The 25,560-nt window shown below is 45.5% G+C and overlaps 1 protein-coding gene across 1 annotated transcript in view; it reads left to right on the forward strand.

Moving 5' to 3' along the window:
• Window positions 1-255: 255 nt before the first annotated feature.
• ncoa5 (nuclear receptor coactivator 5) overlaps window positions 256-25,560 on the forward strand; it is a 41,510-nt gene continuing 16,205 nt past the window's right edge. Inside the window, exons 1-12 of the mRNA XM_056301820.1 lie at window positions 256-353; window positions 1,911-2,203; window positions 2,509-2,616; window positions 6,364-6,427; window positions 7,856-8,062; window positions 8,168-8,274; window positions 9,630-9,759; window positions 10,929-11,128; window positions 18,301-18,505; window positions 18,699-18,790; window positions 18,973-19,604; window positions 23,317-23,450. Coding sequence (XP_056157795.1) covers window positions 2,035-2,203; window positions 2,509-2,616; window positions 6,364-6,427; window positions 7,856-8,062; window positions 8,168-8,274; window positions 9,630-9,759; window positions 10,929-11,128; window positions 18,301-18,505; window positions 18,699-18,790; window positions 18,973-19,604; window positions 23,317-23,450 — 2,048 coding nt within the window. The 5' untranslated portion in view covers window positions 256-353; window positions 1,911-2,034. The remainder of the gene's footprint in view (window positions 354-1,910; window positions 2,204-2,508; window positions 2,617-6,363; window positions 6,428-7,855; window positions 8,063-8,167; window positions 8,275-9,629; window positions 9,760-10,928; window positions 11,129-18,300; window positions 18,506-18,698; window positions 18,791-18,972; window positions 19,605-23,316; window positions 23,451-25,560) is intronic.

Below are 25,560 nucleotides of genomic sequence, written 5' to 3' on the forward strand. Positions count from 1 at the left end.
GTTGCTGGATGCAAACGGCAGCATTTGGACATATGTTTTTGAGGGCCTGGAGATCTTCAGTTGTGTAGGAAGAAATGTACAGTATGTAAGCAGTATGTAATTTAGGGTTTTGTTTTGCTTTTTTTCAGTCCGAATGGAAATAGGCAACTCTAGCCCACACTCCAGCATAGTGGGTGGCAGTAATGCGCCCGAGACGCCTAGTTGCCGCCCGCCATTAAACAAGCAGTAGATAAAGAAGAAGAAGAAGAAGACGGCGAAGAAGAGCTTTGTGGGGGAGGAAGAAGAGCTAGCGAGCGGCGAACGTTGTGGCGTCGGCTAAACCCAAACGATAGAAAGGACTACGTTCACTGCAGGTAAATGGGAAATTGCAGCGGTCTCTATGGGGGGAAAAGAATAAATAGTTGCCCGCGGGCCGAAACCCCGTCTTAGTAACTGGTTCGAATACAAGCTAGAAGGACGAAGCCGAGTAAGCAACGTCAGCTTACTGCGCTAACGTAACGTTAGCTCCCCGCTGCTAGCTAAAATAACATTAGCCCCGCACTGTTAGCTAAGGTTGGGGCAGGCGTTGCGTTCGTTACACGGTCGTCGATGCCTTCAGCTTTTGGTCACTTCGCCGCTTCGTTAAAGTGAAGAAATGGCTCTGGCGTGTTGTTTTTAAAAAAAACAAAAACCGTCGACGAAACGCCGCATTTAACTCTACGACGCTCGGCAGCTTTCGCACGCTGTGCACCATTTCATCTCTGCGGGGGTCCGCACGCCGAGTTGACTCCGTTACGGAACGGCCCGCATTTCACCGACTCCCGTCGCGGCGACCCGTAAACGCTTTATTTTACGTGGCGTTTTTGGAGTCTAACCCTCGTTTAGAGTCTAACCCTCAAGGATAAACGTCGGAAGTGTCTGTATAACGTGGAAATTGGCTCGGGGGGGGGGGTTGGCTTTGGCGTTCCCGCGTACTGTTTAACATCAGCCTTAGTCCCTTCACTCCCGAGTGGCACATTATTACGCACATAACGTTATTCACGACCACTCTCCGAACTCCGCCGAACGCCTTAAAGACTCTTCTGGCTGCTTCTGTCCTCCGTTTCCGCCAGCCTTTGGTTTCCAGTCGTTTCGGTGTGGTGAGGAAATCATCTTGCGCAATCTCGAACGGTTGCAAGCACGTTGACTCGAGTTCTCCGCTGTGAGCTGCTTTGTCCCAACGATAACACCACTGTAAACTACTAATAAGACACGTTAGCCCCCTAGCTAACGGGTCTGACCCTTTAGCCGAGCGGTTAGCGATGTTGCCTTGTGGTGCGGTACACCTCGTATCGAATCCCGCACCAGGCAAGAAAATAACCGGTTCCACCACTTTGAACCACACAGATAGTGTCCACCAGATGTTAACCGTGCAAGACCGTGTTTGCCCCTCGCACAGGTTTGTATATAAATATCAACTTCACCAGACGGTTCCAAACGCCTGTTACATGTTTTCTATTCCAGATGTGGGATGTTGTCTTAAGTGTGAAACCATGCAGTCGATCGTTTTCTTTTCCCTCCCAGATGCAACCAGAATATGCAAGTGAACATGGTACATCACCCCAGATACGTGACCGACAAAAAAGAAATAAAGAGATTCAGAGGAGGAAGGAAAAAAACTCCACCGAGTAAACTTGTTTTTAATCGTCTCAGAACCCACTAAGCAACGTCTCATCACGGCTCGAGACTGGCGAATAGCTCGCGCCAGGACAGACGAGATAAAATGGCGACCCTGATCCAGTATTACGATTTTCGATTTAAAAATGATTTTTATTTTTAAACATCGATCGAGTCAGTTTCGTCCAATCAAACACCTGGGTACTCGCTCTCGTGCTTTGCTGAATCTTTATCCACCCATGTGCTTTTCTGTTGCTTCATTTGACATTTTTCAGGATTTAGGACGGCAATTTAAAGGCGCACTCGAACAAACAAGGAAAAAAAAAAGAAAAAGAAAGAAAAGTTGCGTTGACATTTACGACGCACGAAGAAGACGAGTAATCTCGGGGGGTCTAAGTCATGTCCCGCAGAAGAAGCCGCAGCAATTCGCCCAGGGGTCGCTCACGTTCGTGCAGCAGCAACGATGCCCGTGATTTGGAGAGGAGGGTTTTTGTGGGGAATTTGCCGACCTCAGACATGGACAGGAAGGATTTGGAAGACATGTTCAGCCCTTATGGGAAGATAGTCGGTCAGTAACCAACACCGTTTACCCATGTGTGGTAAACCTTTTCCATTCTGATTATTATCACTGAAATGTCCCTAATTCTGTCATATAGTATCTTAAAATGTAACACTTGAGCGAGTATAAAACGCTTTGTTTTTTTACGAGCACTTTAACTTGTGTAGAACTGTTCTCCTTGAAACCACGAGTCCCCCCCCTCTCTTAAATCTAAGTCTGTCATGATCTGCTGGAAGGATTTTATAAGGTGAATAGTGAGGAATCCAAAGTACCTTTTCAAGTGCCTATACCAGTGAAATGCTCCTTTTTCCCAGGCGTTTCCATGTTCCGTGGCTTTGGATTTGTGCAATTTGATCGCATTGAGGAAGCAGAATCTGCAAAGGCGGGCTACAAAGGTCGAATATATAAAGGTTATAAAATAGGTAAGCCCTCCCTGTAATAGTTGCAATGCCCACAAAGGCACACTTTTCATTGGTATCACCTGTAAGATGGGGCAAGTAAATGGCTTATGGTCTTGCCAGACTACATAATTCCTGCCCAATAACGGCCCATCCCAACAGATATGGGACGTTGAGAACAATCATAAGCATTGGGAGCAAAAATTCGACATTTTATGTTGTAGTGTGGCATGTTGGAAGATGTCTGGAAAGCCCCACAATACCCCAGTTAAGAATAGCATGTCAGAATATTTAGGGCAGGGGTGGGCAATCTTCTTCAGAAAGGGCCAGTTTGGGTGAAGGTTTTTGTTCCAACCAAGCAATTGCACACCTGTGTCTCCTAATCAAGTTCCTCAGCAAAGACTCTGCTGGTTGATTAGTGGGATCGGGTGTGTAACTGCTTGGTTGGAATAAAAACCCTTACCCCACACCAGCCCTTTCTGGATAAGATGGCCCACCCCTGATTTAGGGCATTTGTCAGCTAGTGTAGCAGCTTCAAACAGGTTTGATTTGTGTCCCCGACGAGCTCAGTGACATTGACCAATTGTAACATGTTCTACATTAAACGTTATTTTCTGATAGATCAGTTCTGAAAATCTTAATGATCTCTAGCTTGTGTTTGTCCAGCTAGCCATGCATGGCTTATTTTCTATGGAGCAGTGGTCACCAATCCTGCTTCTGGAGAGCTACTGGCCTGCTGGTTTTCACTCCAACCCTAATTTAACACATCTGATTCAATTAATTAAGGTCTTGCTAAGTAGGTAATCAGTAAAATCAGGTGTGTTAAATTAGGGTTGGAGTGAAAACCAACAGGATGGTAACTCTCCAGGAGCAGGGTTGGTGACCACTGTATCGGCTAATTACATGGGACATTTTGCTTAGTTGAGACAGGGTTGATTTTTCTTTTTGGTGTCCATTAATCCACAAAGCAAGAGGAAGCTTGTTACTTGCTCCATGGATGCCATGGTGACAATCTTTGATGATGACAAAGAATGATAAACGTGCATTTCCTCCTCGACGCTGTTATTGCCTCTTGATTCCTCTCCCTTTTCCCTTTCTGTACCGGGAGTGTCAAACGTGTTGTGACCATGACATCAAAAACTTGACAGTCATCTTACCCGGACAATTGTGCATGACTGACAAATGTCATGTAGTCTGGGGAAGGTGTCAACATAAACTTAAAAAACCCAAGAGAGATGGCATTTTTCTACAGTGGCTGTTTGTTTTTAATTGAGGAGTAAAGAAATTAATTGGTTAATAAGGCGGGGTAAAAGTTGGAAAAGTAGTGATACCCTTACATTGGTTGGCAGTAAATTCAGGCTTTTACAATGCCTTACATGACCCCAACATGTATTATTTTGTCCAGTTGGCAATTAAACAAGCCATTCTAAATCTAATGGAATTATCTTGTGAAGTCAGTCAGGTGAATAGGGGACTTGAGAGTTGTCAGCTTCCTACTTTGCCAACATACAAAGTGAGATGCTACTGGCTTTAAATGTGGGCAAAAAGTGTATGATTTTGATAATTTTTGTCTTTAAGGGGAATTGGATAAGCAGTTTGGATAATAGATAATGGATGGAAATTTGGTTTTCCATGAGGAAAGAAACTGAATTTTCATATGTGAATCTTGTCATGGTGGCGCAGTGGTTAGTGCGGTCGCCTCACAGCAAGAAGGTCCTGGGTTCGAGCCCCGGGGTAGTCCAACCTTGGTGGGTCATCCCGGGTTGTCCTCTGTGTGGAGTTTGCATGTTCTTCCCGTGTCTGCGTGGGTTTCCTCCGGGGTCTCCCGTTTCCTCCCACAGTCCAGAGACATGTAGGTCTGTTGAATTGGCCATACTAAATTGTCCCTAGGAATGTGTGGGGGCGGGGGGCTGGCGGCCTGTGATGGCCTGGCAGCTTGTACAGGGTGTCTCCCGACCTGCCGCCCAATGACTGCTGGAATAGGCCCTAGCATCCCTGAGAGCAGGATAAGCGGTCAAGATAACGGATGGATGGATGGAATCTTGTCATCATGTCCACTCTGCACAGCACCCAGTTAAAACGTCTGTGACCCCAGCCTGAGTGGACATATTACTTTTTACAAAACAGAGGGTAAGCCATTCACTGGCCCAAGTTAACATCTCAGGCAGTCGTTACAGTCAAATTTTATATCAAGGCCATATTATGCATGTGACAGTTTTCGCTTCAAGGAACGGGGCTTTGTGTGCCCCAACCATTCCACAGTCATGTAAAAGCAGACTATTTGTGATGAGATATCACTCAGGCCCTGCCACGTGCATACTACTGTCCAACAAAACAGATGGCGTCCTCTCTAAATGCCTGTCTTGGTTGTACTGTACGAACCCACATTCATCAGAGGGAAGGTAACTAGACACACTTCTTCTGCTTCAACCATTTGTTTTTGTAGATGCATCACAGTATTTCTGACCTACAAAAATAATAAATGGAAATTTAAATTGCTGCTTTGCCTTTCGAATGTTTCTGTATTTTACTTGTTTGCAGAGTGAAATTCGCTCAGATTAACACCCAATCCCAATGTCCTTCCTAAGGCTTAAGCCCTGAACCCTGGTGGACTTGTCACCTGGTAAATGCTTGAGTGTGAGAGGCTGCAGGGACTCGAAATGGTATAAATGCGAAAGGGACAACACTTGGCGACATATCAGTCCAATGCCTTGGTGATGGCAAAATGTTTCCTACTATTGGGGGTTTGAGACTGTTTATTCTACATTTTTTACTTCACTGCCAAGGCACTTAAGTTAAGGGACCGACTTTTTGATTTGTACATCTTCCGGCTCTCGCATGTAACTCTTACATGTATCACTGTACTCGTTTTTGTAAAAAACGGCATCATTAAGCAAAAATGAAAAGAAATGGTCTGTGAATAAATGATGTGTAGTATAGCATATGTTTGCATTCCTCTTCCATGTGTTTCTTATGTACCATCGTAAATCCTTGTTAATGTAGTTGTTCTTCATAAATGTAGGCGTACCCCAGCGCACCAATATTCCAAACAACATCCATGTGGCCATCTGTCCTTCCATGTTTGGTTTTATTTTTTAATTTTTCCTGCACACTTCAGGACATCCCCTGGTAACCTAATTTAATGCCACGGCACTATGAACTGTGGGTAATTCCCTCAGGCAAAGTCTGCAGAAATGCATACTTACGGAAAGTGTGCATAAAGGGCTCAAAATGTCTGCAGGAGAGCCCCTCATGCACTTGATATGGCAGCGGGACAGCCCCGAGTCCTCGTGGATTTAGCGGGAACGCACCTCAAAAACCGTGGGTGTGTGGATATTTTGATTTTGCCTGTCTCCTGGGAGGATGCTGAAGAGATTGACCTGAAGGCCCGGCGTGAATGATCGGGGGGTCGGCATTGTTTTCAAGGGGACTCGAAGCGTCTCACAATCTTCGTAGTTTTCAGTCTTGGAATGATTTTTTTTTTTTGATAGAGCAAGAAAAGCATTCAGATTGTTGAATTGCTTTTGATTTAGTTTTAAAGATAAAATACTTTGTTTTCCTTTCCTTTCCCCCTCACGTTCAGCCCCGCTGACCAAATTTGACATTTTGCCACCTCGACCAATTTTGGAATTTCGTGCTTGGAATTCGGACGCTGTGTTTTAAGTTTGGACCGTGGGAAGTGTTCACGTCGACCAGTCCATTCTGCGTTTAAACATACGCTGAGTTTCTTGTCAATGTTATGTTGAACATTTTGGATTGATTTATTTTCAGATGTAAATATGGCAACGGAGCGACGACATCCTAAACCTCAACCCCGGCAGAGCCCTCCACGAAGGTAAAGTAACGCAAAATAGGTGTGATGAACTACCGACGCCCCAGGTGCCCTGGTAATAAAAAAAAAAAACCGCATTTATATTTCAGCTGTCATTTCCACTGGAGTTCACATGGCTTGACAGGAGCTGTGGTTTCTTTAAAACATTTGCGCGGATGTTTTCAGATTTTGCCATTTTGAGTTTCAAATTTCTAGGTTTGTTGAAATAAAGCAAAGAAATGTATGACTATAAAATCAAGTGTCTTTGTCTCTCAGAGATCTTTGCCTCTTTTTTTATTTTTTCTTGCTTTCCTTGTTGCGCTGCGTCTGTCCTACATTCGAAATTATGCAGTCGGAGGAAATGGACTGATTAGTCACTTGAATTGCACAATGCAGCCTTTTTCATAGTGTCAAACGAAATTCCTTTTGCGACGTCAAATGTATTTACTTATCCATCAAACTTGCGCTAAATATTTCTGTGGAATGAAACTTGTGCAAGCGATTTGGATTTCGTCCTGCAACAAATAGGATGACACAACATGTTGGAATATGCAGTCTTACATTTGTTGGGAATTTTTATTTGTCAGTAAAAAAAAAAAAAAAAAAGTAACTGCTCATCAAAACTTACACACTTCTGTCATGAGATGGGATTTATTGAACTTCAAATAACCGAAGACGGTTAGAAATTGGCAGGTAGTCATTTGCATTCAAAAAGAGGCTGTCTAGCTTGATTTATTAGTCTTTACTAAAAAAAAAAGGGTCATTTCAATATCTTTTGTTACCCTGAGCACTGCATTTAATACCACGAGCAAAATTCAACGCATTATCAGAAAAAATGTTTTAAATTGTGCGTGGAAATGTGAATCGTTTGTGATCGAGAGATCGGTTGCAAATCATCTCATGCAAACTGTTAAATTTGCGTGCAGAGAAACCAACATCAGGGACGCGTGGTTATATTATGAAGGGCTTGTGTGCTGTTCGAAGCTCAACCAGTGGTGGTCCACAAAATCCGCCGAAGTGGACATGAACTTGTCCCGTATTGCGTACATGGCTGTCTGGACGTTTTCAACAGACTTCTCTCTAATGGGAAGGAACCGCCTTTATGCTGGGATGGGATTGGTACCATTAACCAAACTGTTAAGTCAGTCTTACTTGCGAATGCTAGAGTTGCTGTCGGTTGCGCTCTAATAGTTTTGGAAAAAGCGAAAACCTTTTCAAATCCTCTTCAAAAAGCAAAGATCATTTGCACCGCATTCGAAAATGAATCAGCCCGTCCTTGGGAATAGCACGGACAGAATCTCCTCATGGTTAGCTAACGCCTGCGCTGAACGGGGGAAAAAAGGCTCAATATGTCACTGTGTCCTTCTCTCACATAATTTTAAACATAGTCCTAGCTGGTAGGTTTTCCAAGGGCCCGTCTGTGCTCCTACTAATTGTCGCTGTTCTTCCCAGGGGCCCGTACGGAGGTTATGGGGATAGTAAGGATGGCCACTCCCGCTCCCCTATGTACGGGCGTGATGCTCGCGACAGCCGTGACGGGAGGGATCCCAGGCCCGCTGGCCACCCGCGTGACCACGAGGATCGTTACCGCAGCGGAGAGGGCCGAGACAAAGACCTGAGGGGAGGCCCGAGGGGCGACCCAAGAGACCCAGGATTCAGGTGAAGATTGAAACGGGATTGGGTTGCTGACACAGCTGTAAAACATTGCCCAAACAGTTGAGACCCCCCCCCCCCAATACTGAAAATGTTTACATTGCATTGCAGAGAAGATTATGGCCGATACTACCGCGGAGGGAGCGGTGGGGAGGACTTGTACCGCAAGAAGGAGGACCCATACAGAGATCCCTGGAATGGACGCCGCGAGCCGGAGGGTATGTGTTGTGGAAATGTCTTTATTCTATGTAGGCAAGGGGAACACGTCTTTATATGTGGCAGCCATTTTGCAATCTTTACACTGCCTGATTTTTTTTTTAATTTTTCTTATTTTGAGTCGGACTTAACAGCTCTTTTTGTTGAGGTGTTCATAACAAAACTGGAATGTCTCATATGAGGCATTTACCATTTCCTTCTTCTCACCTTACCAGATTTGAAAATATTTAAAATTCACATTCTTAAAATAAATCAATTTTTACTCTACTATAGTTATAATCAGAGACAAGGTTGTCCCTTGTCTCCGATTCTGTTTGTGATATTCATGGACACATCATCTTCGCAGATGATGTGGTTTTGTTAGCTTCATCGGAATGCAGCCTCCGGCTTGCTTTGGGGCGGTTTGCAGCTGAGTGTGAAATGGCTGGGATGATAATCAGCACCGCTAAGCCTGAGGCCATGGTTCTCTACTGGAAAATGGTGGCTTGCTCCCTCCGGGTTGGGGATGAGTTGTTGCCTCAGGTGAAGGAGTTCAAGTATCTCTGGGTCTTGTTCACGAGTGAGGGTAGGATGAAGCGGGAGATTGACAGACGGATTGGTGCAGCATCAGCAGTAATGCGGACGTTGCCGGACCGTTGTTGTGAAGAAGGAGCTGAGCTGGAAGGCAAAGCTCTCAATTTACCAGTCAATCTTGGTTCCAACCCTCACCTATGGTCATGAGCTTTGGGTAGTGACCGAAAGGGTGAGATCGCGGATACAAGCGGCTGAAATGAGTTTCCTTTGTAGGGTGTCTGGGCTCAGCCTTAGGGTGAGGAGCTCGGACATCCGGAGGGAGGTCGGAGTAGAGCCGCTGGTTTGGGCATCTGATTAGGATGCCTCCTGGGCTTTTTCTTTTGGAGGTTTAAAGGGCACGGCCAACTGGGAGGAGATCCCGGGGTAGACCCAGAACTCGCTGGAGGGACTACTTGTCCAATCTGGTTTGGGAACGCCGTGGGGTCCCCGAGGAGGAGCAGGAGGGTGTTGTTGGGGAGAGGGACGTCTGGAGTGCCTTACTTAGCTTGCTGCCACCGCGACCCAACCCCAGAGAAGCGGCTGATGAAGGAATGAATGGTTATAGTATATCATGGCAGTCTTTGGGATGTAATACTTATTTTATTTTTTATTCTTTTAATTGCTCAAACCTGGGAGATTTTTACCAAGTCTTTCGTAGTAGGTTCAAAAAGGGAACCAGGCCTTCAAGCCAACCCTTGTTGTGATTGGAAATTGAAGTGGAGTCAAATCAGAGGTTCATTCCCTCACATCCCGACTTCAAATAACTTATCATATATTTTTCTTCCTATCATGTCCCCATCCACAGATGATCGTGTAAGACCAGAGGAGCGGTGGCGTAACGAGCTGTACAGGCAATACTATGAGGAGCTGCAGAGACGCTACGACACTGAGCGCCCCGTTGACTGCTCCGTCATCGTTGTCAACAAAGCTCAGAAGTATTTCCACTGTCCAGTTTAATAGACAAAATGGGATGGGTGGGTGGTAGGGTCATCTACAGGGTACTTGCACAGGTCTTGAAATTCTGGAAAAGTATGTCATTATGAATTACTGTTTTCCAGACCAGAAAAGTTCCAGGTCAAACGTTGTCCAGATGAACTGATTCAACTTTGTGATGGGATTTTCTTACCTTGATTATTAAGCATGCATAAAGACATGCCTGGATGTCAGCTTTCAATATGGGCAACATTTCTGATTCAAGAAAAGGGCTGCACGATATAACTGTTGCATTTAATGAAGTTGTTTAATGGTAAACATTTTTCCTGAGTTGGCACCCATACTAATGTTAGCCTAGTAGACTTGGAAAAAATGTGAAAATTGGTCATTTGTTTTCGAGCTTGTTGCTTGAATACCCCAAATTTAAAACCCGGATCGCTCCTGATGCCAAGTCAAACGCTAAAGCGTTGTCAATTTTTTTTGGTGCATATTTTGCACATCAACAGCATGGGAGAGAGGCAGCATTGGTCAGCCTTCTGCAGGGCAAACAAACATGCAAGTCTCGCTGCCAGTGCTTAGGAAAAGGTTTGGAATTTTTATTTGGGGAAAAGCGCGAGTACCCTGCGTCTTACTATTTTTATTTATTTATTTTACTGTTTTGTTTTTGGTCAGCTAGCTTATCCTCAGCAAATTACAGTTTTAGAAAATAGGGTACAATGTTTTACTACAACAGCAATTTAACAGGTATTGAGCTGGAGAAACCGTTCTGTTAATTCTGTCTCTAATTGCTCGGCCAATGGTTTTCAATCCGTGCCTCGGGCGACCGGCTACTGCTGGTTTTGCATTCTGCCAGGCAGTTAATTACATTGAACCAAAGGTCTAAATAACCCTGATGAGATGGCTGGAACACCTCACACAACAGGTGACTGTAATTTACTACCAAGTAGAACGAAAATCTGGGGGTCTTTAGGACCAGATTGAGAACCACTGTGCCTTGCTACTACCCACAACACAGAGCTTGACCAGTGAAGGGTTCAGCGGTAAGTATTTGACAAATATATGACAAGTTGTCATTTCATATGGCACGTGTGTGTGTGTGTGTGTGTGTGTGTGTGCGTGTGTGCGTGTGTGTGTGTGTGTGTGATTCCTCCTGCTTTAAAAACAACTGTAGGGAGTATGCGGAGACAGTTGGGAGGAAGGTCCGTGATCTGGGCATGGTGGTGGATCTGATCTTCCTCAACACAGAGGTGTCCCTGACACAGGCCCTGGAGGATGTGGGCCGCGCCCGCACCCCCTTTGCTATCATCATTACCCAGCAGCACCAAGTACACCACTCCTGCACGGTCAACATCCTGTTTGGCACACCTCAGGGTAAGCAAACCTAAGTCTAGACCCTTCTTTTAATGAAGCTATCTTATTGAATACTAACAAACATCCTTTTTGATGCTGGATTATCCAAATGTTGAACACCTCTGTAGTTAATAATTGTTGTGGGGTTTTTTTTTTAAAACAATGTGTTTATTAATTTTTCAATAATAATATAAACATTGCAAAGTATTAACAATATAAAACACATCTGGAGACAAGGGAAAAAGTCAAAGCAGGTTTTTATTTGTCCCTAGAGGGGCAATTGCTGTGTAGCAGCGGCAACATTCAAACACACAAACACTCCACAGAACGCATAAGGCAAATAATACAAATAGATACAACATGTAGGGAGGAGAACAAAGCCAACAAAAACCAATGCAACAGTGTTAACAGTGTTTATCAGGGTGGAGCTGGTATTACCTCTTAATATTGGAGTTTCGCAGTTAAATGGCTGAGGGAATGAAGGACTGTTTGTATCTATTGGTTTTGACTACTGGGTATTTGAAGCAGAAACCAGAAAGCAAGATCTGAAACTCGAGGTGCAGGGGGTGGGTGCTGTCAGACAGGATAGGTTCTGCTTTCCTTAACATCTGTTGGTTTTATAAATCAGATAGACTTTTCTGTTGGGTACCTGTTATGCTACTGCAGACCTTGATCACGTTTGTTAGTGCATTTTTCTGTTTAAGGTTGAGAGAGGCATACCAGCCGATAAAAGAAAAAGTAATAACCAGCTCAATGAAAGATCTGTAGAACAAAGTCAACAGGGACCTGTCGACACCGAGCTTAGCCAGCTTCCTCGGATAAAAAAGGCACTGCTGGCTTATATTGCATAGCAAATTGGTATTACAATCACACTTCAGCTTGTTATCAATGATAGTGCCCAAGTACTTGTATGACTCAACAATTTCAACGTCATGACCATTAATCTTAGTGCTGACTGGGTTGGAGGGATTATGTCTAAAGTCAATACACATGTCTTTGGTCTTAGTCACATTTAATTCCAAAAAGGTTCCCTGGCACCATTTGGAGAAATAGTCTATGACGGGACCATGGGACATTTCATTCTCCTTCAGCAGGCTCACTATTGTGTCATCTGCAAATTTCACAATGTGATGATTTTTGAACTCACTGCAGCAGTCATTAGTGTGCAGGATGTATAGGAGAGGAGAGAGGACGCAGCCCTGAGGGGAGCCGGTTGATGTTGAAGTCAAGCCAGAAAAGTGTCCGTTCACTCTCACTCTGAAATCTGTTGGTAGTAAAGTAATAAACATAGTACTAAGTATACAGGGGTGTCCCCAGGATTTTCAAACAAGATGGTGCTGAGTCGTGAGTAGGGGGTGGTCCAGAGGGGGGCTGTGCCCCCCGTCTGGGAGGCAAAAAAAATTGCAATAAAGAAAGCCATTTGCTGTAATTTCCTGCAACTTAAAAACAATTTCAATAAAAAGCAAACATAATTCAATAAAAAAGCAAACGCAAGGGTATGTTCCAAATAAAGTATTTATTTAAGTAATGTTGAAATAGTTGTTAGAATACGAAAACACACGCGTGCATGCACGCGCACACACACAGAGGAACAGAGGACAGAGCAATCACATATTAGACAATTATGTGTCTGTTTCTAAGCTGGCCCCAAGCTTTCACTGCCGCACCAAAGTTAAATTTATCTAGGGGGGGGCCCTCGATGGTTATGGTCAGCAGAGCGTTAAGTGCGGCTGTGGTCATGCTGCTGTGCAGCCTGGTTTTAACCCTTTTCAGTGCATTGAAGGCATGCTCACAGTCAGCCGTGCTAACTGGAATGACACTCGGCACTGCAGCCAACGTGCGCAGGCTTGGGTACAGCTCCCTCATAGTGCCATCACTGAGGAGGAGAATGACCAGCCGCTCCTGTGATAAGTAGCGGTTCTGGTTCAGATACTTCCGCAGACCGAACCACTCATCACAGGCAGCATCAGGAGCCACTACTCCCTCTCCAGCACCAAAATGATCAGTGAGGCACTGAACTTTCTCCCTGCCATAATGGTCTGGCATGGGATCTGGCATTTGTTTAGGGTCAAGGATGGAGAAGGAGGACAGGAGCTTGGTGGACTGGAAGTGCTCCTCCCGGTTGTGAAGGAGCTGATCGACAAATGGCTCCCTCACCTTCCCCTGCCACTGTGGGTCATGACTGGGCAGTTGAAAATCCGCCAAGTGTCCACCAGCAGCCAGGTCCTCCTGGAGCTTGGCCAGCCTGCTCCCAGGTCGCATGCCCTCTCTCATCAATCGAACCACTGCCATCTTGGCCTTCACATTTCTGTCGATCTGCTGGAGGTTGATCTTCTCCTGCTGAAAGCACCTGCTCAGCGAAGACAGGTGTGGCAGTAGATCACAGAGCAGGTAGAGAGCGGCCAGGGTGTTGTATTTGCGCAGCCAGATGAGGAGACCGGTGGCAGTGGCACTGTTCTTGTTCTCATTGTCGAGAGTCATGAGCGCCGCAGGGAGGTTCTTATAGAGTGACTTGCATGCCTCGTCATGACTCAGCCACTGGGTATCTTTTGCTTCCTTTAGGGTATTCTGGGCCAAATCCATAAGTTCCTGAAAGAGAAAAACATTCATTTTCTTGCAGTCCAGTATCTAATCAGATTCAGGATCATGTTGGAATCTTGGACATGTAATATCATTTAACATAAAATATCAAAATATATGTTAATTGAAGGGGCAAGAGAACATTATTTGTCATTTTTAATCACAATATTTGCCATTTTTAGTTCAGTAAACTGCAGAAAATGTATCTCAGCAAATAAACAAAACAAAGCGGTAAGACAACCACTGTATTTACCCCTATAAAATTAATGATCGGTAAAAAAAGAAAAAAAAAGCTGTATTTGGTGGAGTCTGGCCATCCAGCAGGCCGAATAGGCAAAGAACCCCGAAGAGTTCACCCAGATTTGGCTTGAAGTGGTTCTTTATGTATGGAACCCTCTCCCCTGCCTTCCCCACAGCCAGGGCCAGTCGGTGGCATATGCAGTGGATTGCTGTCATGAGAGAGTTTTCCTTGTGCAGGAGCACCGCCACTCCATTCTTGCGCCCTAAGAAGTACAACAAAGATTAATGTTTTGTGACATTTTTTGTTTCAAAACAACAATAATTTAAAAAAAAAAACATTCCTGGTCAACATTATGCATAAAACAATATTTTTGAAATACATATATATATTAATTTGAATTACGTTACCAGTCATCACTGCAGCAGCTCCATCACTGCTGATGCCCATCACCTTCTTGATGGAGATATTCTTCTCCTGGAGCCAGGTCTTCAGAGCTGCAGCAATTGTGTCCGCAGTGCCATCTTGCAGTGGGATTACCTTGGCAAAGGTGCTTTTGGCCTGGTCATTGGAGTCAACCAGCCTGAACAGAGATATATCTGTAAGACCTTGCATTGGCAAATATGGCATAGCTGTTTCCCATGTTAAAAAAGGTAAAGACACACCTTGTGTCTTTACCAATTAATGAAATTGGCAAGGGCATCACCTATCAATTGAACTAGTCATAGAGTCCATGACAGAATCATAATTCATCTTCACCACTTCCTCTGTGTTAGGTACAATTTGTATGTAAAGCAGTTTGTTATATTAAAGGGTTGTCTGTTTCCTCCAAGTTAAGTAATAGAATTGAAGATTGTGATTGATTGATTTTATATCCAGATACTTTACCAAAAATTTTGATCAGTTTTGAAATTTCGTCAATGGGTTTATCCAGGTTTTTGATAAATAGGATCACATCATCCGCAAGTTGTCTCTTCTCCAAAGCCCAATAAACGGGCCCCTCCCCCCTTTACTCTCAACTTCCTTAGCTGGTCTGCCCATGTCAATATCATGGAGAGGAACAGCCTGCTTCGCAATCAAAAGTCAAAAGAGAGCCCCACGTGTAAGATTATCAGTAGTGGAAACTATTACAGCCAAGCAACTCGACTTAAACCAATTCTGTTATTAGCCTACAGCTAATGTTAATATTGTTAAATTATGCCCATGAGGTAACCTATTCATATACGTGCATAAAATCGATGCTAAGAGCATATTCTCACCTGCCCCAGCCTCCTGACTGTAAACCTTCAGTCCACACACAAACGCCTCCACTCCCGGTGCCGTGTCGAAGATGTGCCATTTTCCTTTTAATTTCACCAGAAGTTTAGCAGGATGAATTATTCTGCATCACAGGTCCGGGATAGAGAGGGAGTCCAGCTCCTTCTTCGTCGTGTCAAAAACTTCCTTCGCTTGAGCAGTTCAGCAGAAACATTGAAGAAAAACATGACTCTCTGGTTATGACAAAATATTTGACCCTTGCTTCTGGCAGCTTTCATGACCCGAGACTTAGCCGCATAATTTAAGAATTTCATTATCACCACCCTGGGTCACACGGCAAACCATGCGTCAGTTTCGGCAGTTTTCCCAGTTCTGTGCGCTCTTTAAGTAAGCAGGGGCCTTAGGAAGTTATATTCACTAAACATCTGAGGGATCCACTTTTCCAAAAAAGTTCGCATATCAGTCCCCTTCTGCTTCTCTGGCAGACCCACCAGGCGAAGATTAGAACGGCAGTGTCAGTTTTCCAAATCGTCACTTTAAAGCACTATTCAATTAGCGCTTTCATCATAGTGTTCTGGTTTCTCAGGGACTCTATCATCTTGATTGGTGCCAATTCTGTCTTTTGCATCTGTAATACAAACCGTGACCGCCTTTAGTTCACTCTATATCGGATGATCCGCTGTGGCGACCCCTAACGGGAGCAGCCGAAAGTAGTAGTAGTAGTAGTATATGCTCCGTATGGTGTTTGATAGCCCGTCAAATCTCGATACGAAGTCTTCTTTCATTGTATAAATAGCATTAAGGATTTGGCTTGGGCTAGCTGCCACAGCTGAAACGTTTTCGCTAACACTGGTGCTAGTTTGCTGCACTGAGTCGCACATGGTGTCCGATCTCGTAGATTTTTGAGACTTTGCTGACAGTTTTGGTGCCATTTGAGCAGTTACTTTAAGCAAAAAATAGTGACTGTTGACAGATTCTGTATAGGCTATCTGGTTGTTTTATTCCTCAAACTTTTCTGCGGAGCTCTGACACGCGTCTGCTCAGCACATCGTCATAACCGGAAGTCCCCCTAATTGTGATGGTTACTGTCAGGTAGGACTTTTCCCCGGTTAAAATGAGTGATGCACTTTACCACTTCACCATAGGTAGACAGCGGTGTGTTTGAAGAAGTACACTTGTTGTGTCTAATAAACAAATATGACCGACCAAGCTTGCAGAAGACCTTTAACCGCAGATACTACAATATCGATATCTAAAACCTGGTTTCAGCCATGTTTCTTTTGGTTTGGAGGGTGCTGAAATATCTACGCTGGTGTTTTTTAAATTAAGAATTAATTTCTGGATTTGAACGCCACTGAAATAATCAGTAATGCCATGGGTTTCTGTAAATAAAACAAATACTGGTCTCTAGGAATGTAGCTTTATTAAATACTTAGGGTCAACTGTCCAAAGTAACGGGGAGTGCAGAAGAGAGTGCAGGCTGGGTGGAGAAGAGTGTCTGGAGTGATTTGTGACAGAAGGATACCAGCAAGAGTTAAAGGGAAGGTTTACAAGATGTTTGTGAGACCAGCTATGTTGTATGGTTTGGAGACACTGGCACTGATGAAAAGACAGGAGGTGGAGCTGGAGGTGGCAGAGTTGGAGATGCTAAGATTTTCATTGGGCGTGATGAAGAAGGACAGGATTAGGAACGAGAAAATTAGAGGGACAGCTCAGGTTGGACGGTTTGGAGACACGGCAAGAGAGGCAAGATTGAGATGGTTTGGACATGTGTGGAGGAGAGATGCTGGGTATATTGGGAGAAGGATGCTGAATATGGAGCTGCCAGGGAAGAGGAGAAGAGGAAGGCCGAAGAGGAGGTGTATGGATGTGGTGAGGGAGGACATGCAGGTGGCCGTTGTGACGGAGGAAGATGCAGAGGACAGGAGGGGTTGGAAACGTATGATCTGCTGTGGCGCCCCCTAACGGGAGCAGCTGAAAGTAGTAGTAGCAGAAGGAATGTAGCTTTAAAGAGTAACTGCTTTCTATCCAGCTCTAAAAAATTTTGTGTGTGCATTCCTCAGGGCTTAAAGTATTCTGGCACCGGATTTCGCCGGATTTCCGGCGTGCAGCGTTTGGCTGCGTGAAAAAAAAAGTCTTATTTTTAAAAAAAAACGTCTTGATATCATCACCATCACTTTCGAGTTTATGAGTTCGTCTGCCAATGATATGAGAGGAGCACAACTCTCCCGCTCTCAAACTAACATTATTAGCCAATCAGAAGTAGAATGGGGCGGGTCTTGGGAAAAATGTGCTTCAACCGAGTCCTATGCTACATAGATGCCCGAGTAGAGAGACGTCGTGTCGAAGGAGAGTAGGATGGAGAGTAAGTTCATGAATCCTGGGGAAGATGCCCTCCTAGTTGATAAAGGATTAAAAAATAAATGGCGCTGGCCGTGGATAGAAGCGATGGGGAAGGACGGTAAGCCTTTTGGTAGCTGGTGTAAGAAGTTAAGAGAAGCAGGTGCTTGCTTCTGCACTTTGTGCTCGACAAAGCTATGCAACTAGCGGGGGAAAAGTGCTACCACGTCATGAGTCAGACCCCGCTCATAGAGCAGCTGTTCGTGCTCTCCAACACACAACGCGGTTACCGGGAGCAACAACCACAGCTGATGTACCGGCATCAATAACTGACCGTGTGTGTTTCTTGAAAATACACGTGTGCACGTTCATCGCAGAGCACGATCTGTCTTTCAAGCTCGCCCAACCCTGGTGAATTTATTCAAAAAAATAGCTGAAGACAAAATTGCTTTAACAAAACTGTCAATATCTAATCAGCATGACAGCTGTTTGAACACACACGGCATAACACCAGAGTTTAAAAGACATACTTCAGAAAAGCTAAAAAAAAACGGCATGCTTTCCTTAAATGTCGACGAAGCCACCAACCAGAACATGGACAAAGTCCTCAATGTCCTCGTTGTTTTACTATTGCCACCTACTGACCTTTCTTGTTATTGCAGTTTCGAAAGGCCCACCATAATCTGCAATCTTTTTTTTTTTTTTTTTTTGCTTTAACCCCTGATTCCTGTTTGAACCTTTACATTACTAACCAGTCTTGTGTACCTCTCTGCTTCAGAACACCGTAACATGCCCATGCAGGACGCCATGGTTCTTGTGGCTCACAACTATGATGCTTACAAGGCAGAGCAGCTCAACAAAGATCGCGAGGAGATTGCCAGGAAGGCTGCCAAAATGGCCGATGATGTGCTTTTGAGGGAGCCAGACAGAGAGAGCCATCCAGTCTCCATGTTGACCACCATCACGTTGCTGACCGAGAACAGGTACCCAGTTTAATCAGTATTTTGAGAGTACAGGGATTTGACTTTGCTTAACTAGTACTGTTGTTGATGAAGTGTGGCGGTGGAAAGGTCTTTGATATAAGGTAAGCTTTTTGATAAAGGCAGTAAGCATGTTGTAAAAGGAGTTTTTGTATAGATTCTTGGAAATGCCCATCTCTGTTTTGTTGCCTGATAGATTTATAACTCCGGAGGAACTGGACACACTCATTGCTTACCTAAAGGACAAGCGGACCCGTATGGTAGGAAGCAGCACAGAGCCCATCGCAGGTAAGCATCTCAATACAGATGATAGGCTTCACTAGGCTTGTTTGGAATGTTATAGTTCCTAGCTAATGCAACGTAATCCACCCCAAATCTCCTCCACATTTACTCTTGATCTTTATGGTGAAAAGAATAATTCTGTGTGCTGAGAAGTGTGTGTCATTTAACTGTCCACTTACCACCCACAGCCACAAGCCACCCGCCGCCCACTGTAGCTTCTCACCACGAATCCCTGCCCCCATCTTCAGCGATCCCCCCATCCCACGCCCCCCAGCCCAGCCACATGGGCTTGACCCCTGTCTCCAACTCCCCCTCCAACCCCAATCACCAGCAGGAGTTACAGGCTAAGATCCTCAGCCTGTTCAACAGCGGGTCCGGTGCGTCAGTAGGGGCCGTCCCAGCCAGCTCCTCCATGACCGCGCAGACCCAGGTCTACGGCTCCATGGGCTCGGGGCTCCAGTCCTCAGGCATGTCCCTTCCTTCCTCGCAAAACCCAGCCCCTTCTTCGAACTCCCAGATGATGGGGGTTCGGCCCACCATGGCTCAAGGTGTCCCTCTCGGTGCCTCCCAGGGCTACAGCATCCCAGCAGGGCGTGGGGCGGCTACATCCAGCAGCCAGAGACTCCCCAGCTCAGCCTCAGGCATTAACTTTGACAACCCAAGCGTCCAGAAAGCGCTGGACACGCTAATCCAGAGCGGGCCGTCTCTCAACCACCTGGTTAGTTCGGTGACGTCGCCACAGCAGCAGCAGCAGCAGCCCCTGCGGCCGGGGCCCTCCATGGACCAGGGACCGCCCATGTCCATGTACCCCAGACATTACTGATTGTGGTGATGTCATGAATATCCTCCCTTCTTCCTGTTGTTATGCCCACCTCGGAATCTGAATCATTAGTTGAAGAAAGTTCTGCTCCATTCACCAACTTTATGTATAGAGGAAATGTAGACTGCTTTGTTTTGATATTTGTAATTTCTTTTAATTATATTTTATCCTGGATATTGTGCTGAAACTGCTTCTCTCAGTTTGATGTATTTGTAACGAGGGTTTTTTTCTGTGAACTGAAGGGCAGTATTGCATGTTTCGATTATTGGGGTTTTATGGACTCCTTGAAGTCTTTTCCTACCATACGTCAAGGCTGTTTTTGTGAATAGTTTTGGAGACCAATACCTTTTTATCTGAAAGATCCTTGTTTCACCAAGACATGATTGAAGACTCGAATACAGTGCACTGTAATAAAATGGTACTGGTGTTGCATTTTGTGCAGACAAATCCATAAAATGTAGCTGATCTCGCCAGAAGCCATAGAGAGATAAGCAATGAAATGAAAGATAAAACTGCTTTTTCCTGGGCGCCCAGGTGGCGTGGCGGGCTGTTCCGTTGCCTACTGACACGAGGATTGCAGGTTCGAATCCCCATGTTACCTCCTGCTTGGTCGGCCGTCCCTACAGACACAATTGGCCGTGTCTGCGGGTGGGAAGCCGGGTGTGGGTATACGTCCTAGTCGCTGCACTAGCGCCTCCTCTGGCCGGTCGGGGCGCCTCTGTGGGGGGAGGGCGACGGGTAATAGCATGATCCTTACGCGCCTTATGTCTCCCTGGTGAAACTCCTCACACTGTCAGGTGAAAAGCAGCGGCTGGTGTTCTACATGTGGTAGTCTGCAGCCCTCCCCGGAGCGGCAGAGAGGGTGGAGCAGTGACCAGGATGGCTCGGAGGAGTGGGGTAATTGGCCAAATTCAAGTTGGGGGGGGGACTACTTATTTAGATTATTTTTTTCCTGAATATTTAGATAACACTGACAAAAAAACTAAACACCTCCACACTATTTTTATTTTCACATAACCCTCTCCCACCCTGGCCCACGACCTCCCCCTTCAGTTCCAAGTACACCCCCCCCTACAGAACTGAAAGGAACACACTACAGCTTTACCATAAGACCACAAACAGGGTCATGTAGGGGAAATGAACGGTTGTGAGTGAAAACTCGTTTCAGATTTGTGAAGCTGACTGTGTGTGTGTGTGTGTGTGTGTGAGTGTGTGTGTGTGTGTGTGTGTGTGTACACCATACATTTCAAGGATTCATACAAAATACATAAGCTGATAGTTGAGTAGTTGACAGTGTATATATATATATATACTGTATCTATACACAGTATGTGTGTGTGTAATATATATATATATATATGTATATAATTTCGAGGATTCAGAGGAAATCTTCCCCACAAACTAGTGAGCTTAAAACACCCCAAACAGCAATGGTTCCTGTGGGACTGGGACATTCATTTGTGTGTTTTCCATATTCTCACCGCTCACGTCTGTAGCAGGTGACGCCCTTGTGCAGTTACCCCACTGTTGTGATGGGTAGTTATCCAGATTCAGACAGCTTTCTTTATCCCAGAAGGGCAGTTCAGTTCCACAGTCTACCCACACCGCACACAAACTCTGGCTGTCATCAGTATGTCAGAGACAACGGGTAGAGCGGTACATGGGCAAGAGATGCTCACTGTCTCCCTCTTGTGGCCTTGCGTGCAAACACAGGCACCAGGCGAAAGGCAAAAATTCATACAAGTTAAAAGAATAACGTATTACATGAAAATTGAATTGAGCAATTTTAGAAGGTAACCTCCCAAAGTGAGGGCACTTGCCCCTTCTTATTTTAAAGTTTTGGATGCACATACAAAAAAAAATATATATATATATATGTAATCCCTCGATTTTCCCCCAGTCTAACTCCCTTTTTATTAAGTCTTGGAAACTCACCGGCCTTTATTAGAAAACCCCAAGTCAGGCGTTTGTCCCGGCATGGAAGAAGCAGTCGAGAGGCAGAGATCTCTCTCTTAATGGCAGCTCCCGTGCCCCCCACACCGCACGACCCCCGAGGTTATTTATTTATTTATTTATTGAAAAGGGTACAAATGGTACACGAGCAGTGCACATACATGTCAAGTCAATTTTATTTGTATAGCCCAAAATTACAAATTTGCCTCAAGGGGCTTTACAGCAACACATCCTGTCCTTCTTAGACCCTCGCATCGGATAAGGAACAACTGCCTAAAAAACAAATGAATAAAACCCTTTAACAGGGGGAAGAAATGGGAAGGAGCCTCAGGGAGGAGGGATCTCTCTCCCAAGACGGACAACGTGCAATGGATGTTGTGTTTGCACAATTTACACAATACAACACTGAAAAAGGATAACGCAATTATAATGGCGAGCAACTATAAACAACCTTCACATTCGATGGTCAACAAAAGTAAATAAAGAAAATGAATAAACTAGTATTAAGAATAATAATGATAATAATAATGCTGAACAAAAATAAAATACTTGCCCCGGGGTAAATTTAAAGTGCACATTAGGTGATATAATTGACTGTTTTTCTGTTTGTTCTTCTGGAAATGGTAGATATATATATTTCTCAATTTCTATAATTAAAGCAGGAAATAATGGGTTATTTAAAAATGTACGTTAATGGATGTGAAATTTTGCACAAAAAACAAAAAATTATTTAGTAAAACCTATTGTTTCTTTCACTATTTGTGTCATGGAAACCAAACAACACATCTTCCCATGTAAGGGAAAAATTATTACAGAATTTGGACATAATAAAAGCATTCAGTTACTTCCAACGTTTCCTGGAAACGGGGCAGCCCCCAAATAAATGTGTGATGGTCTCAATCTGAGTTTTGCACAAAGAACAACTGGGGCTCATTGTTTTTACAAATCTTCTCAGGGGTCAAACCTGTGTAATGTAGCGAATTCGGGGGGACAACGCAACCACGGGAACTGCCGCGGCCGGGACGCGAACCCGTATCGCCCGCACCGACGGTGCGGGCGATACGGGTTCGCGTTCCCGTGGTTGCCCCCCCCCCCCGAATTCGCTACAATATACACCTGCCGGAACTGACAATATCATAACGACCCCTCCCCTCCCCCCGGTGTCGCACATTAGTCTGAGTCAGGGTCCCCACGGTCTTCTACTTACTCCGAGTCGAACCCCCAAACAAACAACAATAACCACGACATGAACACAGCATCATTAAAATGTTTAATCTAACATTAAAAGTCCCATCAGCCACTGCGCCCCCCCCCCCGGCGGTCAGAGCGACCGCCTCTCTCGGTCGCTACATTTTATGTGCATACTGTAGCGAATTCGGGGGACAACGCAACCACAAGAATTGCCGCGACCGGGAGGCGAACTCGTATCGCCCGCACCGCAGGAGACATCGCTAACCGATAGACTAAAGGGTCAGACCTGCTGGCCCGCGGCCAGCGTGTCTTCTTATCCATGCACGTTACAATACAGTTTTAATATTCACTGGCCATCTTCTGTGAATAGTACACACGGCCATTGAAACGCTACTTAATGGCCACTCACACCCATATTTGCGTGTGAAAGTGGTCGTTGATCTCGGTCGTTCCACGACTGTAGTGTTGTTTATAAGGGGTGGGAACACCTGCCGCGCCTTGATTCGGCCGTCTGGGGTTTCTCTCAGCGCATCCAGATGAGCCGATTCAACGTCCTGTGATTTACCAGGAGCCGCTGGAGGGCAGCACCGGGCTGACGGACGTATTTACTACTGCCGGTAGAGACGCGTCCCCGTTATCTGCAGAAGAAGAGCTTTGTGAAGGGGCGCAGCGGAGCGGCGGCGACAAAGGCTGTGGCCTCCCGTAAAAGCCGAGCGGCGGAAAGGACGACGTTCACCGCAGGTAAACGAGAACTCTCGGCGGTCTCTATGAAATGGCGACCGGAGACCAAAAAACCCCCGCGTCTTGCGTGTGGCTCGACGGGACGAGGTTGGTCGAAGCCGAGCCACTCGCGGCGGGTAAGCGTCGGCTTGGCGCGCTAACGCAGTTAGCTTCGCGTCGCTAGCTACGCTAACGTCGGCCGTTAGCTCGGGCTGATCTCCGGCGTCGCGCGTGTGTGTGTGTTGCGCGGCCGGTGACGGCTTTGGCTGCGCCGCCTTCGCCGGGGATCGGCCGAAGAAGCGACGCCGGCGGGTTTGAAGCGCCCCGGATTGCCGCTCAGCGACTTTTCGCGGGTTTTGCGCCGTCTGGGGAAGACGCGCAGCCCCCCCGCCCCCCCCCCCCCGCGTGTCACGGATCACTTCTTCTGTCTTCAAGGCAGTGCGAGCGCGCGGGAGCACGTCGACGAGTCGGGCGTGCGAGTTGCCCATCACACACTTGACGCTGCACCCTCGTGGGTGAACGGCCGCGGGGGGAAGCTGGACGTCGTGAGAGCCGGACGGTACGATCGGATGAGACCGGCAAATCCCGCTGCGCTCGCATGGCGTCCGGCGAGCCGGGAGTCCTCGTTGCGGAAGAGAGCAGGACGTTAAAACCGGTCGGTCTCGGCACATGACGCCGAGCGACGGCAGGCGGCGCTGCGGTAAGCCGGCGTGAAAGGAGGAGGAGGCAAGAGGCAGAGAGGACGCTATGGACGGCTCCCGTGGCCCATAAACCCCCATTCACTTTGCCCCCAACAATGCTTGCCGAACAACCTTCGTAGTTAACCGTTGCTGTGGGCTGTGGCGCAAAATACAATAGAGCGATAATTCTGTCGTATGTTACATTAAAGCTTCTATCCAGTGTTCAGTGAGGTGTCACAGCTCCTTGTCTGAGGATGTGGAAACTTGTCTGGATGTTCTCATTCATCCAGGTCGTCATGGTTATTCAAAGGAGTTGAATCAAGTGCAACTGGACTTGGTATATATCCGTGAAGACGTTTCGCCTCTCATCCAAGAGGCTTCCTCAGTTCGTGCCTTTCTGACTAGACCTGGTCTGACTAGACCTGGTCTAGTCTAGACCTGGTCTAGTCTAGACCTGGTCTAGACCTAGTCTGACTAGACCTGGTCTAGTCTAGACCTAGTCTGACTAGACCTGGTCTAGTCAGAAAGGCACGAACTGAGGAAGCCTCTTGGGTGAGAGGCGAAACGTCTTCACGGATATATACCAAGTCCAGTTGCACTTGATTCAACTCCTTTGGATGTGGAAACTTGTTATGCCGTGATTGGTCTTTTGTCACGTATTACTTTGGATAGGTCAGTTGTTAATCTTCAGATCATATAACCTAGTAGATTTGGCTGTGGGAGACCCTAAGGGTCAACAAAACACCCCAGTTTAGATAGACTGTGGCCCATCTGAGAAAGAAAACCAGAATCTGGGAGAAAAAAAAAAGTTATGATGGGTTACAGGTATCAAGTCATGCCTTGCAATTTTTTTTTACCTTTGGGAAAAGCTCAGTCTACTCTGGACACTGATCAAGTCAGTAGCATCCATGGAGGGAAGTAAGAGTGCCAATTCTTTAAACTATAAAATTGTAAACTGTACAACTATATGTATATAAAACTATCAAATTAGAACTACTTAAAAATACAAAAATATGTAACTTTGGTCTCAATAACTAGTCCCTCTGTCTCTTTCAGTACATCTCTTGCTCAAACATCCCTCAATGGAAGAATTTGAAATTTTGTATTTATAGTAGGTGGAAGGGCGAAGCTGACTTGGATGTGTCCCAAGTACTAGGGCAATCGAAATTGGCCAAAAATTACGTTTGATTATTCCTTCCAAAAAAACACATGGGTTCGAACCCATTTGAATATATTTTTGCGCGTTATGCCCATAAGAGGGCAAAACAATATGAGAGAAATAACTACTTGTGTAGGTATATTTATTTCAACGTAAACATGTCTTAAAAGATCTACTTACCTACACATTACAAAATAAACAAAATAATGTCCTATACCGTAAAACTTCATCTCTCTCTGTCTGTCTGTCTGTC

Source organism: Lampris incognitus, chromosome 2 (genome assembly GCF_029633865.1).
Source record: "Lampris incognitus isolate fLamInc1 chromosome 2, fLamInc1.hap2, whole genome shotgun sequence".
Taxonomy (NCBI): Eukaryota; Metazoa; Chordata; class Actinopteri; order Lampriformes; family Lampridae; genus Lampris; species Lampris incognitus.